The sequence below is a fragment of the Coregonus clupeaformis genome, chromosome 8 (assembly GCF_020615455.1).
Source record: "Coregonus clupeaformis isolate EN_2021a chromosome 8, ASM2061545v1, whole genome shotgun sequence".
NCBI classification, from domain to species: domain Eukaryota; kingdom Metazoa; phylum Chordata; class Actinopteri; order Salmoniformes; family Salmonidae; genus Coregonus; species Coregonus clupeaformis.
In genome coordinates, this window is record NC_059199.1 from 29,519,615 (window position 1) to 29,537,065 (window position 17,451).

The 17,451-nt window shown below is 44.3% G+C and overlaps 1 protein-coding gene across 1 annotated transcript in view; it reads left to right on the forward strand.

Moving 5' to 3' along the window:
• Positions 1-5,901: 5,901 nt before the first annotated feature.
• Positions 5,902-17,451, forward strand: part of LOC121572757 (lamin-A) — a 31,637-nt gene continuing 20,087 nt past the window's right edge. The window contains exons 1-4 of the mRNA XM_041884779.2: positions 5,902-6,021; positions 6,423-6,787; positions 9,489-9,645; positions 9,904-10,029. Coding sequence (XP_041740713.2) covers positions 6,444-6,787; positions 9,489-9,645; positions 9,904-10,029 — 627 coding nt within the window. The 5' untranslated portion in view covers positions 5,902-6,021; positions 6,423-6,443. The remainder of the gene's footprint in view (positions 6,022-6,422; positions 6,788-9,488; positions 9,646-9,903; positions 10,030-17,451) is intronic.

Below are 17,451 nucleotides of genomic sequence, written 5' to 3' on the forward strand. Positions count from 1 at the left end.
TATTCTAACTCAATCAGCATGACAGAGTGATCTCCAGCCTTGTCCTCATCAACACTCTCACCCGTGTTAATGAGAGAATCACTGACATGATGGCAGCTGGTCCTTTTGTGGCAGGGTTGAAATGCAGTGGAAATGTTTTTTGGGGATTAAGTTCATTTTCAAGGCAAATTATATTTTAGATTCTCTGCATGTGTAGTTCCCACCGTAAAGCATGGAGGAGGAGGTGTTATGGTGTGGGGGTGCTTTGCTGGTGACACTGTCTGTGATTTATTTAGAATTCAAGGCACACTTAACCAGCATGTACAACAGCATTCTGCAGCGATACGCCATCCCATCTGGTTTGGGGGTCTATCATTTGTTTTTCAACAGGACAATGACCCAACACACTTTCAGGCTGTGTAAGTGCTATTTTACCAAGAAGGAGAGTGATGGAGTGTTGCATCAGATGACCTGGCCTCCACAATCCCCTGACCTCAACCCAATTGAGATGTTTTGGGATGAGTCGGACGGCAGAGTGAAGGAAAAGCAACCAACAAGTGCTCAGCATATGTGGGAACTCCTTCAAGACTGTTGGAAAAGCATTCCAGGTGAAGCTGGTTGAGAGAATGCCAAGAGTGTGCAAAGCTGTCATCAAGGCAAACGGTGGCTATTTGAAGAATCTGAAATATAAAACATATTGTGATTTGTTTAACACTTTTTTGGTTACTACATGATTCCATATGTGTTATTTCATAGTTTTGATGTCTTCACTATTATTTTACAATGTAGAAAATAGTACAAATAAAGAAACCCTTGAATGAGTAGGTGTGTCCAAACTTTTGACTGGTACTGTAAGTATTCAGACCCTTTACTCAGTACTTTGTTGAAGCACCTTTGGCAGCAATTACAGCCTTGAGTCTTCTTGGGTATGACGCTACACGCTTGGCACACCTGTATTTGGGGAGTTTCTCCCATTCTTCTCTGCAGATCCTCTCAAGTTCTGTCAGGCTGGATGGGGAGCATTGCTGCACATCTATTTTCAGGTCTCTCCAGAGATGTTCGATCGGGTTCAAGTCCGTTCATCTTTGCCTCGATCCTGACTAGTCCCCCAGTCCCTGCCGCTGAAAAACATCCCCACCGCATGATGCTGCCACCACCATGCTTCACCGTAGGGATGGTGCCAGGTTTCCTCCAGACGTGACGCTTGGCATTCAGGCCAAAGAGTTCAATCTTAGTTTCATCAGACCAGATAATCTCGTTTCTCATGGTCTGAGAGTCTTTAGGTGCCTTTTGGCAAACTCCAAGCGGGCTGTCATGTGCCTTTTACTGAGGAGTGGCTTCCGCCTGGCCACTCTACCATAAAGGCCTGATTGGTGGAGTGCTGCAGAGATGTTTGTCTTTCTGGAAGGTTCTCCCATCTCCACAGAGGAACTCTAGAGCTCTGTCAGAGTGACCATCGGGTTATTGGTCACCTCCCTGACCAAGGCCCTTCTCCCGCTCAGTTTGGCCGGGCAGCCAGCTCTAGGAAGAGTCTTGGTGGTTCCAAACTTCTTCCATTTAAGAATGATGGAGGTCACTGTGTTCTTGGGGACCTTCAATGCTGCAGAAATGTTTTGGTACTCTTCCCCAGATCTGTGCCTCGACACAATCCTGTCTCGGAGCTCAACGGACAATTCCTTCGACCTCATGGCTTGGTTTTTGCTCTGACATGCATTGTCAACTCTGGGACCTTATATAGACGGGTGTGTGCCTTTCCAAATCATGTTCAATCAATTTAATTTACCACAGGTGGACTCCAATGAAGTTGTAGAAACATCTCAAGGATGATCAATGGAAACAGGATGCACCTGACCTCAATTTTCGTGTCTCATAGCAAAGGGTCTGAATACTTCTGTAAATAAGGTATTTCTGTTTTCTATTTTTAATACATGTGCCAAAAACATTAAAAACCTGTTTTCGCTTTGTCATTATGGGGTATTGTGTGTAGATTGCTGAGGATTTTTTTATTTTACAAATCCATTTTAGAATAAGGCTGTAACATAACAAAATGTGGAAAAAGTCAAGGGGTCTGAATACTTTAAAACAAGCTAAAACTGTACACCTCTGAGAACAAGCCATCTCAACCAACTAACAGCTAATTATGATAGCTAGCTAAATCAATAGCGAGGTGGGTGTGAGACATTTGCACGAGCTCAGCCATGCACACAAATAGTGCAATTATTGACTGGGAACATTTTCACGCTGTAAAAATGTTTACAACATGACGTCACAATCACAACACAATCAAACTGGGAAGATTTTTACATGACACCGTCTGGTTTGCTTAATATAAAGGAATTTGAAATTATTTATACTTTTGCTTTTGATGCTTAAGTATATTTTAGTGATTACATTTACTTTCGATACTTAAGTATATTTCAAACCAAATACTTTTAGACTTTTACTCAAGTAGTATTTTTATGGGTGACTTTCACTTTTACTTGAGTCATTTTCTGTTAAGGTATCTTTACTTTTATTCAGTTATGACAATTGGCCACTGAAAAATATCCTTTGCATATTCAGTCAGTCTATCTAATGTCTACTCTTTATTATTTCTCTTGTGGATGTAAATTCTGTGTCACGCCCTGACCTATAGAACTCTAGCTAGTTTGGTCAGGGTGTGAATTTCTAGGTTTGTATTTCTATGTTTGGCCGGGTGTGGTTCCCAATCAGAGGCAGCGGTCGCTCGTTGTCTCTGATTGGATCATACTTAGGCAGCCAGTTTTCCTGCCTGTGTTGTGGGTTTTTGTTGTGTTCCTGTTTTAGGCTTGTGTGTTAGCCTTTGGACCGTCACGGTTAAGTTTTGTTATTTTGGTTACTGTGTCGTGTGTTTATTCTTTAATAAACATGTACGCCTTTCACGCTGCACCTTGGTCCGTCCCGTTCCTTAATGTACGTGACATTCTGGTGTTATATGTAGAATAACGTAGAATTCGTAGAATGATCATTTGGGAAGGTGGAATTATATAATATGATGTTTTATTATTATAATAATAATTGACCACTATCAAAAGGACCAATGTATTTATACCTCTAGATTTTATATTTCACTATGAATGTGTTATTCTAGCCATTTACCAACGTTATTACTGTGGTGATAATTTAGTGCTTTTAATATTTCATAATTTTTTTGTATTTTGTATTTTATAAGGAGGGATTGAGGCTGGACTTTTCAGTAGTCATAAGAAGTTAGAACCAGCATTGTATATTTAGTTTTGAACTCACACAATGTAAACAATGGCTGTTGCAATTGAACCATATGATTAAAGATGTTGTTTAAACTTAAAACTGTTGTCTTTGTCTCAGCTCACATTTCCTTCACTGAATGAAACCATTTTGGGCTTCATGCTTTTTATTCTAGATTATAGCACAATAGGTTTGTGTGTGCAATAGTTTGAAGAGAAATACATCAATAAATGAATACAATTTCACAATCTTGATTACAATGAGATTGATTCCAAAATTACACTTGCATTATATGTCCACCAGAGCTGTTGCCAGATAATTTAATGTTAATTTCTCTACCATAAACCGCCTCCAATGTCGTTTTTGGCAATACGTCCAACTGGCCTCACAACCGCAGACCACATGTAACCACACCAGCCCAGGACCTCCACATCCGGCTTCTTTACCTGCGGGATCGTCTGAGACCAGCCACCCGGACAGCTGATGAAACTGGGTTTGCACAACTGAAGAATTTCTGCACAAACTGTCAGAAACCGTCTCAGGGAAGCTCATCTGCGTGCTCATCGTCCTCACCAGGGTCTTGACCTGACTGCAGTTCGGTGTTGTAACCGACTTCAGTGGGAAAATGCTCACCTTCGATGGCCGCTGGAGAAGTGTGCTGTTCACGGATGAATCCCAGTTTCAACTGTACTGGGCAGATGGCAGTATGGCGTCGTGTGGGCGAGTGGTTTGCTGATGTCAATGTTGTGAACAAAGTGCCCCGCGGTGGGGTTATGGTATGGGCAGGCATAAGCTACGGACAATGAACACAATTGCATTTTATCTATTGAACCCCTTTTTTTGTTGGTACAAAACTACCTCCATACTTCCATTTTTTTTACTGGTGCCTGTTACCTTTGGATGACTCCTGTGACACTTGTGGAGGTTGTAGAGCCAAAAGGAGAACACCATCCCGTTTGTGACATAAAAACATAGCCACCCACTGAAAAATCAAGATTTAAATGTATTTTTTGTTGTTGTTGAATCATTTTTTCTTCCACAAATGTAGTACACTAGACCGTTACTAGTCCTGTATTAGCGGACCGATATAGCTATCTGTAGTGCAGGCATTTTTTTTTTCAGGATGGGTTTCAGTGGGATTGGGACTGGATAGGAAAATTGCCTAGGCTCTAGGACAAGATAAGATATAATTTTCCCTGCCTCTCTGAATTGTTAACAGACTTCATGTCTGTGACAGAGATGCCTATGTAGTGAATTGTGCATTGGCCCATCAAATTTGTGACTGTCTAAAGAGTCACAATGACAGCTCAAAGAGGCACAGGTTATTTTATATACTATACTGTAGGGGTTTCCTTTAGGGTTTATTAACTGCATTCAGGTCGCATGTGCAGTCCATCAGTATCAATTATGCGCGTGCTTTGAATTAATGGCGAATGTGTGAGGTAAATACGCTAGGCTAAAAGCTTCCTTGCAACAACCTGTTTGGATAATGTGCTATTAAATTTTTTCCTTATCTGCTGCTGCGCATGTGTATTTTGTGGAATTACATTAGTGCGACATTAGGGACATTTTTGTTATTTCCTGGTTCTTGTCATTAGTTTTTTGGGGGAAAATGTGACGTTTTCCCGGGACAGTCCCAGGATCCTAGTTATCCATGTTAATCCCTAGTATCCTGCACAGTCACCAGATCTCAATCCAATTGAGCATCTGTGGTATGAGATGGAACGAGCTATTCGAAGTAGAGATCCACTACCAGCCAACTTCACACAACTATGGGAAGTATTGGAGTCAACATGGGCCAGCATCCCTGTGGAATGCTTTCGACGCCTTGCCCAGACGAATTGAGGCTGTTCTGAGGGCAAACGGGGGTGCAACTCAATATTAGGAAAGGTGTTCCTAATGTTTTGTACACTCAGTGTAGGTCTATGATTCTGTAAGATCATAGTACACCAAGCCTACCTCCTCCATTTATAAGAACACAAATTAGTCTACAATATAGGCCTAGAATTCTGAAACATTCAGTGTGCAATCTTTCTCAGAATTTGATTACATACACTAGCTTATTAAAACACGTCTTTATTGGTTTCCAAGTGATTGCTTTGCTTTGTTTGCTTGTAGCACTAGGGAGGACTAGGCTACTTCTTTCCTCTTGTCTATGAGTCATAGCTACAGTTCCTCTCCACCACAGTCTCCAGAATTCCATTGCCTAGTTATTATGGCTTTCCTGGACCTAAATATTGTCTTGAAATAATCATCAATGTAACTACCCATTTGTATTTTTAATCACATTGTTTGTGAGGGAGCATAGTTTTGGTTGTTTGGGTTTATATTGAAGTGTTCAGCTGCCACGCATAGGGATGACTTCTGACTGCATATGAAATGTTTTCTATAACCTCGTAGTTGATATACTCATGCAGAGGCAAAAGCTGTACACAAAGGAAATAAAAGAAGAATGGAATTTAATGCTGAAAAACCATGTTTACATTAGCACTTTAAGTGTTGAGCAATTGTTTTGAAATTTAAATGTAGCATAATGACTTTACTTGGGCAATTCAACATTCATCCTCAAAGGTCACACACTCCCAGTGAATGAAGGGAGGGGAAGATAGGCGGAGCATAGAGGAAACCTCTCTCTCTCTCTCGCTCTCTCTGTGGTCAAATATATGGGCACTGACAGACTGATTCTCAGACGGTGTTCCTAGGCTGGTAATTCACAGAACATACACTGAACTGGAGCTATTTTCACAGTCAGAAAGACAAGTTGACCATCGGACAAACGCTGATTTACATTTTCCCCCTCCTACAACACCTTTCAAGGTAAGTCTCATGGAAAATGGTCCTATGAAATAGATACACAACTTTTGTTTTTGGTTGAGTTGATTATCTAATTTCATATCAGAGATTATCTTACAGATAAAAAAAAATTAAAACGTAACAAATTCAATTATGATTAGCCTTTCTGTGACCAAAGTTTTGAATGACTCAACTCACACTAGCTAGCAGTAGCCACTACCGTAGCTCAGTGTAAAGATAGGGTCGGAATCTACTGGCTAGAAAGGCCTATGGCAACAGTGCTGAGATTTATGACAGTTTACAGTTTATGATTATTTGAGTGTTTGTGGTATTCATGTGCATATTCCAAGTTATTTGACTTTGATATAGGCCTAGGCCTTGTTCTGAAATTCTGACAGAAATATCTTCTTTATGTCCCTGTACAGACTAGGCTACCTTCACCTGCCATGACGACACCTAACCAGAATCGAACCCCCCGCGGCGTGAGCATGCCGCTCTCCCCCAACCGCATCACGCGGCTGCAGGAGAAGGATGACCTGTGCAACCTCAATGACCGCCTGGCCGTCTACATCGACAAGGTGCGCTCGCTGGAATCTGAGAATGCGGGGCTGCGGCTGCGCATTACTGAATCGGAGACCGAGATCAGCCGGGAGATGACGGGCATGAAGGCTGCTTATGAGGCCGAGCTTGCTGACGCCAGGCAGACTCTGGACTCGGTAGCCAAAGAGCGTGCCCGCCTGCAGCTGGAACTAGGCAAGGTGCGGGAGGACTACAAGGAGCTCAAGGCCAGGTACCTACAGCATTGGCGTATATTCCAATATAAAAACCATGTTTTTATCGTATAAGCCCCACCATGCAATTGATAAAGCCCTCAATTAAGATAGATCGTCTGCCATGTAGCTAATGCGCACTTCCCTGTAAAGACCACAACACATTCATACTGTTGTGTGTGTGTGTGTGTGTGTGTGTGTGTGTGTGTGTGTGTGTGTGTGTGTGTGTGATTAGAGTGCACGGAGAGTGGTGGCGCATTGACGTGCCATTCAGTTGAACTGAGTTTAGTATTATTAGACTATTAATATTAATTAGAGTAAGAATGTTTGATTTGATTACACCATTCTGTGACAGCCAGAAAAGCTAGGCACATTTTGCACAGGTTTACAGTGTCAGTTGAACCTATGAAAGTGTGTGTGGTGGTTGAGCATTGTGTGATGGTTGAGCGTTGGATTCAGACTTTCCATGCCTACTGTTTCCATTCTGAAGTAGTTTGGGTTCTCTGACTCACCCAAATAGGTTTAAGATGTAAAAGTTCAACTGCCACCATGTCTCCAGTGGTTATATAACAACCCTTTGCCCACTGGGGAACCAACTCAAGGGCATGCATTGAACACGTGAACGACTATGTCTGATGTTGACGGAAATGTTGTCTCTCTGATTAAAACTGTATGCAAATATACAGTTTCCTAAGATCTGAACAGATCCAGATGTTTTGTATTGCATCCCCATTCTTGTGGGCACTGGTACACTCGGATGCCTTTTGAAGACGTTGTTCTGATTCTGATTGAAAGCTTGTTTGTCTTTGACCTCAAATACAATTTCATCAGGCCCTAAGGTCATTTGGATTAGCCTGAAAATGTATCACTTATCATGCATGAAAGGATTTGAAATGAAAAATTATGCTCTTTCTGTGCTTGGCAATAACATATACACTCACCGGACAGTTTATTAGGTACGTCTAGTACCGGGTCGGAGCCCCCTTTGCCTCCAGAACAGCCTGAATTCTTCAGGGCATTCAACACGGTGTCGGAAACAGGGATGTTGGTCCACGCTGACGCGATGGCATCACGCAGTTGCTTCAGATTGGACGGCGGTACATTATGCTGCGAACAGCCCGTTCCATCTCATACCAAAGATGCTCTATTGCAGTGGTCACCAACCGGCATTCCTAGTCAATCACCAAACATTTCTGTAAAAAACCCAACGATAAGCCTTGCGATCCCCAAAAACGTTGATTCGTCTCACGCTGTTGGTGGTATGTGCACCCGATTCAGCTTCCCTGCATGCCGGGTAGGCGACGTGTTCCCATTTTTAACCATTTCATATGTCTGAAGATACAAACTACCTTCCCTAGTACCGGGTTGGAGCCCCCTTTGCTTCCAGAACAGGCCCGGGGGGAGCAAATCAAGTGCACGATAGGCCTACCAGATGACTCAGATTATCGTGTCTGAAGTAATGTAGCAGGCGTAAAAGAAAGGTACAGCAAAGTTGATACTGTGAGATTACTAAACTTTTAAAACCATGACTAGAGACAGAATGTCAACCATTTCTGAGATACTGGATCCAGCGTGCCTGGCACCGATGATTGTACCACACTCAAAGTCGCTTAGGTCACTAGTTTTTCCATTCGAATGTTCAGTTGAAAAGTAACTGAATGCCCTCGATGCCTGTCTGCCTGCTATATATAACAAGCTACGGCAACGTGACTCACTGTCTGTAGGAGCGATCCATTTTCGTGAACGGGGTGGTGCATCTAATAAACTGGCCGGTGACTATAGTTTGCCTACACACACCCACTTCCTACGCCTTCTGCATGTGTCGATTGATGCAGTTTTTTGTGTGCAAATGCCTTCATTTTCATGATGAGGGGCATCCTGGTCAGATCCCTCGTTCACATATTTTCCTCATTGCTCAATGCAGTTTTACTTCAACCATCATCCAGTCAAACAGCTCCCATCCCATCCTACTATACAGCATCTAAGCCCAGTGACTAACACTTTCCCATTTGTGCTTTCCTGTCATTATGTCTGTGTCCCAAATGGCACCCTATTTCTTACATAGTACATGGGCCATAGGGCTCTGATCAACAGTGGTGCGCTGTGTAGGGAATAGAGTGCCATTTGGGACACAACCTAAATGTACAATACGTGGCAGTTTGGAGTGTTCCACTCCTTGCTTCCATTATTTTTCCATAAATATTGAGATGGTGGCAGCCTTGTGTTTGGCAAAGCCAGGCCGGGTTGCCATGGCAGCCTCTCAGCCAAACAAAGACGGTTGTGGCTTGTGGCTACCAGATGCGTCAGAGTGTATGGATATAGATATAACTATGAGTCATAGCACAGGGCTGGAAACACCCCCCTCCCATTCCCAGGCTTTCCCCCCTTTCTCCTCCAGGCTGTCATCTCCCTAAAATAGCCCATGGATACATCTGTATGAATGAAAAAAGGGAACTGTTGGAATGCATGTCTCCTTGATTTATTTGTTGAAGGGATAATCAGTGTAGGTAATCAATTCAGTGTAGGTATACTCTTGTTCACCGACCGTCTCTCTTTCTGTAGCAATTGAGATTGGGGACGAGGTTAGTGTACGGATAAAATTATATTTAATACAATTATATTTATATAAAAATCTACTCAACACTCCAAGAGACTGCAGCAATGCTCATCATAATTATGTTCATACAAACCAGTGGTTCCAGTGAATGCATGTCTCCTCAGGAACACAAAGAAGGAGTCCGACCTGGCGGGGGCGCTACTCCGGCTGAAGGACCTGGAGGCTTTGTTGAACTCTAAGGATGCATCTCTGACCACTGCCCTGGGAGAGAAACGCAACCTGGAGGCAGAGGTCAGGAACCTAAAGGCCCAGCTAGCCAAGGTGAACTCAATCCCAATTTGTCTGGTTTTCCAAGACACTATCAATGCCATTCACACAGCTATTGTCCAACACTATTGTCCCACTATTGGTTTTGTGAGTCACTGACTTTTGTCATTCCAGTTCATTCTGATTTAAACTCTCCATCTAGTTGACACTGTTATAAACCATCTCTTCTCGTTGTGTGCACACTTGTGTGTGCTTGCCTACGTGTGTGAATGCCATAGCCTAACATCTTATTTCTCTTTCTGACTCGATCAGCTGGAGACCAGTCTGAGCGATGCTAAGAAGCAGCTCCAGGATGAGATGCTGAGGAGAGTGGATGGAGAGAACCGCATCCAGACAGTAAAAGAAGAGCTGGAGTTCCAGAAGAACCTCTACACTGAGGTCAGACTGTCTGACATTGTCACTACTTAAATCAAATCAAATCAAATTGTATTTGCCACATGCGCCGAATACAACAGGTTTAGACATTACCGTGAAATGCTTACTTACAGCCCTTAACCAACAATGCATTTATTTTTTTATAAAAAAAAGTAACATAAAACAATGGGCTACAAGACCATCGCCAAGCAGCTTGGTGAGAAGGTGACAACAGTTGGTGCGATTATTCGCAAATGGAAGAAACACAAAAGAACTGTCAATCTCCCTCGGCCTGGGGCTCCATGCAAGATCTCACCTCGTGGAGTTGCAATGATCATGAGAACGGTGAGGAATCAGCCCAGAACTACACGGGAGGATCTTGTCAATGATCTCAAGGCAGCTGGGACCATAGTCACCAAGAAAACAATTGGTAACACACTACGCCGTGAAGGACTGAAATCCTGCAGCGCCTGCAAGGTCCCCCTGCTCAAGAAAGCACATATACATGACCGTCTGAAGTTTGCCAATGAACATCTGAATGATTCAGAGGAGAACTGGGTGAAAGTGTTGTGGTCAGATGAGACCAAAATGGAGCTCTTTGGCATCAACTCAACTCGCCGTGTTTGGAGGAGGAGGAATGCTGTCTATGACCCCAAGAACACCATCCCCACCGTCAAACATGGAGGTGGAAACATTATGCTTTGGGGGTGTTTTTCTGCTGAGGGGACAGGACAACTTCACCGCCTCAAAGGGACGATGGACGGGGCCATGAACCGTCAAATTTTGGGTGAGAACCTCCTTCCCTCAGCCAGGGCATTGAAAATGGGTTGTGGATGGGTATTCCAGCATGTTAATGACCCAAAACACATGGCCAAGGCAACAAAGGAGTGGCTTAAGAAGAAGCACATTAAGGTCCTGGAGTGGCCTAGCCAGTCTCCAGACCTTAATCACATACCAAATCTGTGGAGGGAGCTGAAGGTTCGAGTTGCCAAACGTCAGCCTCGAAACCTTAATGACTTGGAGAAGATCTACAAAGAGGTGTGGGACAAAATCCCTCCTGAGATGTGTGCAAACCTGGTGGCCAACTACAAGAAACGTCTGACCTCTGTGATTGCCAACAAGGGTTTTGCCACCAAGTACTAAGTCATGTTTTGCAGAGGGGTCAAATACTTATTTCCCTCATTGAAATGCAAATCAATTTATAACATTTTTGACATGCGTTTTTCTGGATTTTGTTGTTGTTATTCTGTCTCTCACTGTTCAAATAAACCTACCATTAAAATTATAGACTGATAATTTCTTTGTCAGTGGGCAAACGTACAAAATCAGCAGGGGATCAAATACTTTTTTCCCTCACTGTAGGCTTTGTCGTGCCCTCTTCACGACTGTCTTGGTGTGTTTGGACCATGATAGTTCGTTGGTGATGTGGACACCAAGGAACTTGAGGCTCTCAACCTGTTCCACTACAGCCCCGTCGATGAGAATGGGGGCGTGCTCAGTCCTCTTTTTATTCCTGTAGTCCACAATTATCTCCTTTGTCTTGGTCACGTTGAGGGAGAGGTTGTTATCCTGGCACCACACGGCCAGACCTCTGACCTCCTCCCTATAGGCTGTCTCATCATTGTCGGTGATCAGGCCTACCACTGTTGTGTCGTCGGCAAACTTAATGATGGTGTTGGAGTCGTGCCTGGCCATGCAGTCATGGGTGAACAGGGAGTACAGGAGGGGACTGAGCACACACCCCTGAGGGGCCCCGTGTTGAGGATCAGCGTGGCAGATGTGTTGTTACCTACCCTTACCACCTGGGGGCGGCCCGTCAGGAAGTCCAGGATCCAGTTGCAGAGGGAGGTGTTTAGTCCCAGGGTCCTTAGCTTAGTGATGAGCTTTGAGGGCACTATGGTGTTGAACGCTGAGCTGTAGTCGATGAATAGCATTTTCACGTAGGTGTTCCTCTTGTCCAGGTGGGAAAGGGCAGTGTGGAGTGCAATAGAGATTGCATCATCTGCGGATCTGTTGGGGCGGTATGCAAATTGGAGTGGGTCTAGGGTTTCTGGGATAATGGTGTTGATGTGAGCCATGACCAGCCTTTCAAAGCACTTCATGGCTACAGACGTCAGTGCTATGGGTCGGTAGTCATTTAGGCAGGTTATCTTAGTGGTGGTCTGCTTGAAACATGTTGGTATTACAGACTCAGTCAGGGACATGTTGAAAATGTCAGTGAAGACGCTTGCCAGTAGGTCAGCACATGCTCAGAGTACACGTCCTGGTAATCCGTCTGGCCCTGCGGCCTTTTGAATGTTGACCTGCTTAAAAGTATTCTCACATCAGCTACGGAGAGCGTGATCACATAGTCATCCGGAACAGCTGGTGCTCTCTTGCTTGCTTCAGTGTTGCTTGCCTCGAAGCGAGCATAGAAGTGGTTTAGCTCGTCTGGTAGGCTTGTGTCACTGGGCAGCTCCCTTTGTAGTCTGTAATAGTTTTCAAGCCCCGCCACATCCGTCAAGCGTCAGAGCCGGTGTAGTACGATTCAATCTTAGTCCTGTATTGACTCTTTGCCTGTTTGATGGTTCGTCAGAGGGCATAGCGGGATTTCTTATAAGCGTCCGGGTTAGAGTCCCGCTCCTTGAAAGCGGCAGCTCTACCCTTTAGCTCAGTGCGGATGTTGCCTGTAATCCATGGCTTCTGGTTGGGGTATGTACGTACGGTCACTGTGGGGACGACGTCATCGATGCACTTATTGATGAAGCCAGTGACTGATGTGGTGTACTCCTCAATGCTATCTGAAGAAACCCGGAACATGTTCCAGTCTGTGCTAGCAAAACAGTCCTGTAGCTTAGCATCTGCGTCATCTGACCACTTTTTTATTAACCGAGTCACTGGTGCTTCCTGCTTTAGTTTTTGCTTATAAGCATGAATCAGGAGGATAGAGTTTTGGTCAGATTTGCCAAATGGAGGGCGAGGGAGAGCTTTGTATGCGTCTCTGTGTGTGGAGTAAAGGTGGTCTAGAGTTTTTTTTCCCTCAGGTTGCACATTTAACATGCTGGTAGAAATTAGGTAGAACGGATTTATGTTTCCCTGCATTAACGTCCCCGGCCACTAGGTGCGCTGCCTCTGGATGAGCGTTTTCCTGTTTACTTATGGCCTTATACAGCTCATTGAGTGCAATCTTAATGCCAGCCTTGGTTTGTGGTGGTAAATAGACCGCTATGAAAAATAAAGATGAAAACTCTCTTGGTAAATAGTGTGGTCAACAGCTTATCATAAGATACTCTACCTCAGGCGAGCAAAACCTCAAGACTTCCTTAGTATTTGATTTTGTGTACCAGCTGTTGTATACAAATATACACAGACCGCCACCCCTTGTCTTACCGGAGTCAGCCGTTCTATCCTGCCGATGTAGCGTACAGTGGGGAGAACAAGTATTTGATACACTGCCGATTTTGCAGGTTTTCCTACTTACAAAGCATGTAGAGGTCTGTAATTTTTATCATAGGTACACTTCAACTGTGAGAGAATCTAAAACAAAAATCCAGAAAATCACATTGTATGATTTTTAAGTAATTAATTTCCATTTTATTGCATGACATAAGTATTTGATCACCTACCAACCAGTAAGATTTCCGGCTCTCACAGACCTGTTAGTTTTTCTTTAAGAAGCCCCCCTGCTCTCCACTCATTACCTGTATTAACTGCACCTGTTTGAACTCGTTACCTGTATAAAAGACACCTGTCCACACACTCAATCAAACAGACTCCAACCTCTCCACAATGGCCAAGACCAGAGAGCTGTGTAAGGACATCAGGGATAAAATTGTAGACCTGCACAAGGCTGGGATGGGCTACAGGACAATAGGCAAGCAGCTTGGTGAGAAGGCAACAACTGTTGGCACAATTATTAGAAAATGGAAGAAGTTCAAGATGACGGTCAATCACCCTCGGTCTGGGGCTCCATGCAAGATCTCACCTCGTGGGGCATCAATGATCATGAGGAAGGTGAGGGATCAGCCCAGAACTACACGGCAGGACCTGGGCAATGACCTGAAGAGAGCTGGGACCACAGTCTCAAAGAAAACCATTAGTAACACACTATGCCGTCATGGATTAAAATCCTGCAGCGCACGCAAGGTCCCCCTGCTCAAGCCAGCGCATGTCCAGGCCCATCTGAAGTTTGCCAATGACCATCTGGATGATCCAGAGGAGGAATGGGAGAAGGTCATGTGGTCTGATGAGACAAAAATAGAGCTTTTTGGTCTAAACCACTCGCCGTGTTTGGAGGAAGAAGAAGGATGAGTACAACCCCAAGAACACCATCCCAACCATGAAGCATGGAGGTGGAAACATCATTCTTTGGGGATGCTTTTCTGCAAAGGGGACAGGACGACTGCACCGTATTGAGGGGAGGATGGATGGGGCCATGTATCGCAAGATCTTGGCCAACAACCTCCTTCCCTCTGTAAGAGCATTGAAGATGGGTCGTGGCTGGGTCTTCCAGCATGACAACGACCCGAAACACACAGCCAGGGCAACTAAGGAGTGGCTCCGTAAGAAGCATCTCAAGGTCCTGGAGTGGCCTAGCCAGTCTCCAGACCTGAACCCAATAGACAATCTTTGGAGGGAGCTGAAAGTCCGTATTGTCCAGCGACAGCCCCGAAACCTGAAGGATCTGGAGAAGGTCTGTATGGAGGAGTGGGCCAAAATCCCTGCTGCAGTGTGTGCAAACCTGGTCAAGACCTACAGGAAACGTATGATCTCTGTAATTGCAAACAAAGGTTTCTGTACCAAATATTAAGTTCTGCTTTTCTGATGTATCAAATACTTATGTCATGCAATAAAATGCAAATTAATTACTTAAAAATCATACAATGTGATTTTCTGGATTTTTGTTTTAGATTCTCTCTCTGACAGTTGAAGTGTACCTATGATAAAAATTACAGACCTCTACATGCTTTGTAAGTAGGAGAACCTGCAAAATCGGCAGTGTATCAAATACTTGTTCTCCCCACTGTATATCCCGTCAGCTGTATGTTGTCCATGTCATCGTTCAGCCACGACTCGGTGAAACATAAGATATTACAGTTTTTAATGTCCCGTTGGTAGGATAACTGTAATCTTAGGTCATCTAATTTATTTTCAAATGATTGAACATTGGCTAATAGGATTGATGGAAGAGGCAGTTTACTCGCTCGCCGTCGGATCCTTACAAGGCACCCCGACCTACGTCCACGATATCTCTGTCTCTTTCTCCTGCGAATGACGGGGATTTGGGCCTTGTCGGGTGTCTGTAGGATATCCTTCGCGTCCGACTCGTTGAAGAAAAAATCTTTGTCCAATACGAGGTGAGTAATCGCTGTCCTGATATCCAGAAGCTCTTTTTGGTTATAAGAGACGATGGCAGAAACATTATGTACAGAATAACTTACAAATAACGCGAAAAAACACACATAATAGTACAATTGTTATAGGGCTTTAAAACGGCAGCCATCCTCTCCGGCGCCATTATTCACCCAATCACTGTTACCATGATGACGATTATCATAATCATGATCATGAGATGGACATTTTAAGACCTCCATGACTAGTTTGCAGTAAAACTATTAGTAATCATTATGGGCCAGTAATGTTTCTCGATTAAGATTTAGATTAAAGAGCGACTGCCCCTAAAAAGCAACTTCTTGTTTTGAAAACAGCCTGCATGTTGCATCGATATGAGACAGAAACATTTGTTATAGTGTCAAAATTAACTACAAAGTGTAAATAGAATAATTTTGGTAATAAAGTCAGTCTCGTACAAAACTGAGATTTGCGGGATGATAGGAAAAAAATGGTATGTCACGTAATGAAGGGTACCGTAACAGTTTTCCTTGGGTTGGGTTTATTTAAATCCTGCCCACATGCCCACAGCTGGCAGCACCCAAGTAATCATCAATTAAGTGTGCAGCTGCACATGACCCCATGATAATGCCCATGGTCAATTTGGTTTGACATTCAATATCCTTATGGGGCTAGTTAAGGACCATCAATAAATGACACAATGGATAATATGTTAAAAGGTCAATAGCTCCAAATTTCAAAGTCTTAAAAACTTCAAACCAACTATAAAATTGTAGAAATTCATATTGAAAGCATTTAATGAGGCAACTAAAAGATGTGCAACATGAAAATATTGCCCTAACTGTAAGGGATCGGGGGTTGGCTGGGTCTAGACAGAGTCTGACACTTCCCCGATCTACAGAGAGGGGGAGTCATCAGACTCGATCTGGTTCACCTGAGATTTAGATTTGTACTCTAATAAAGCATCGCTATTCTGCGATTGGATCTTACCACTCTGTCCGAGTATTCATTACAGAATACCTCGCCATTACCATGGATCCAGCGGAATTACAGAGGCGATGGGAGATACAGGAGAAACGCATGGATGAACTCCTACAGCTACTCAACGCTGGTGCAGCGGAAGGCACCACCCCGAGTACGGTCAGTCCTCGTCATGCACCTCCGATTTCTATACCGACAAGGTACGACGGGGAACCTGGCAAATGTCAGGGGTTTCTACTCCAGATGTCCCTGTATGTGCGTATAATCGTACTATGTTTTCCGATGACCGTAGCAGGGTGGATTTCATGATTTCTCTGCTAACGGGAAGAGCACTGGATTGGGCTACTGCGCTTTGGGCAGCTGAGGTCCCCGAGTTGAATGCGGAAGTTCAGTTCAAGAGACTGTTTCAAGAGGTGTTCGACCACCCAGTATCTGGGCGTAGTGTGGGAGACCAACTATGCGAACTTCAGCAGGGCCGTCGCACAGTAGCCGACTACGCTTTAGAGTTCCGTACTATAGCAGCCGGTAGCGGATGGAGCGAAACTGCTTTGCTCACAGTTTTCCGAAGAGGGCTGCGCAAAGACGTACAGACTGAGTTGGCTTGTCGAGGAGATATCACTGCGCTACATGAGTTTATCAAAATAGCCATCTCTATTGATAATCTTATAGTGCAACACAAGGCATCCACAGTCCGGGGAGCCCTCGATCACTGGTCCTATGCAATCGACAGAGCGGAGGAGAGAATCTGAGGAGGAACCTATGCAACTGGGACGGTCACCTCTACCAGGTTCGGTGAGACAACAACGTCGGCAAGACGGACTATGCCTGATAGTGCAACACAAGGCATCCACAGTCCGGGAGCCCTCGATCACTGGTCCTATGCAATCGACAGAGCGGAGGAGAGAATCTGAGGAGGAACCTATGCAACTGGGACGGTCACCTCTACCAGGTTCGGTGAGACAACAACGTCGGCAAGACGGACTATGCCTGTATTGTGGTCAGTCGGGTCATTTCGTTCGTCAATGTCCGGTACGACCTAACCGTACCCCAGGATATCGCCTCGGAACTGCCAAACCGGTGAGTGAGACTCCAGTGTTGAACATTACATCTAAACAAATGTATGTGCCTGTCACC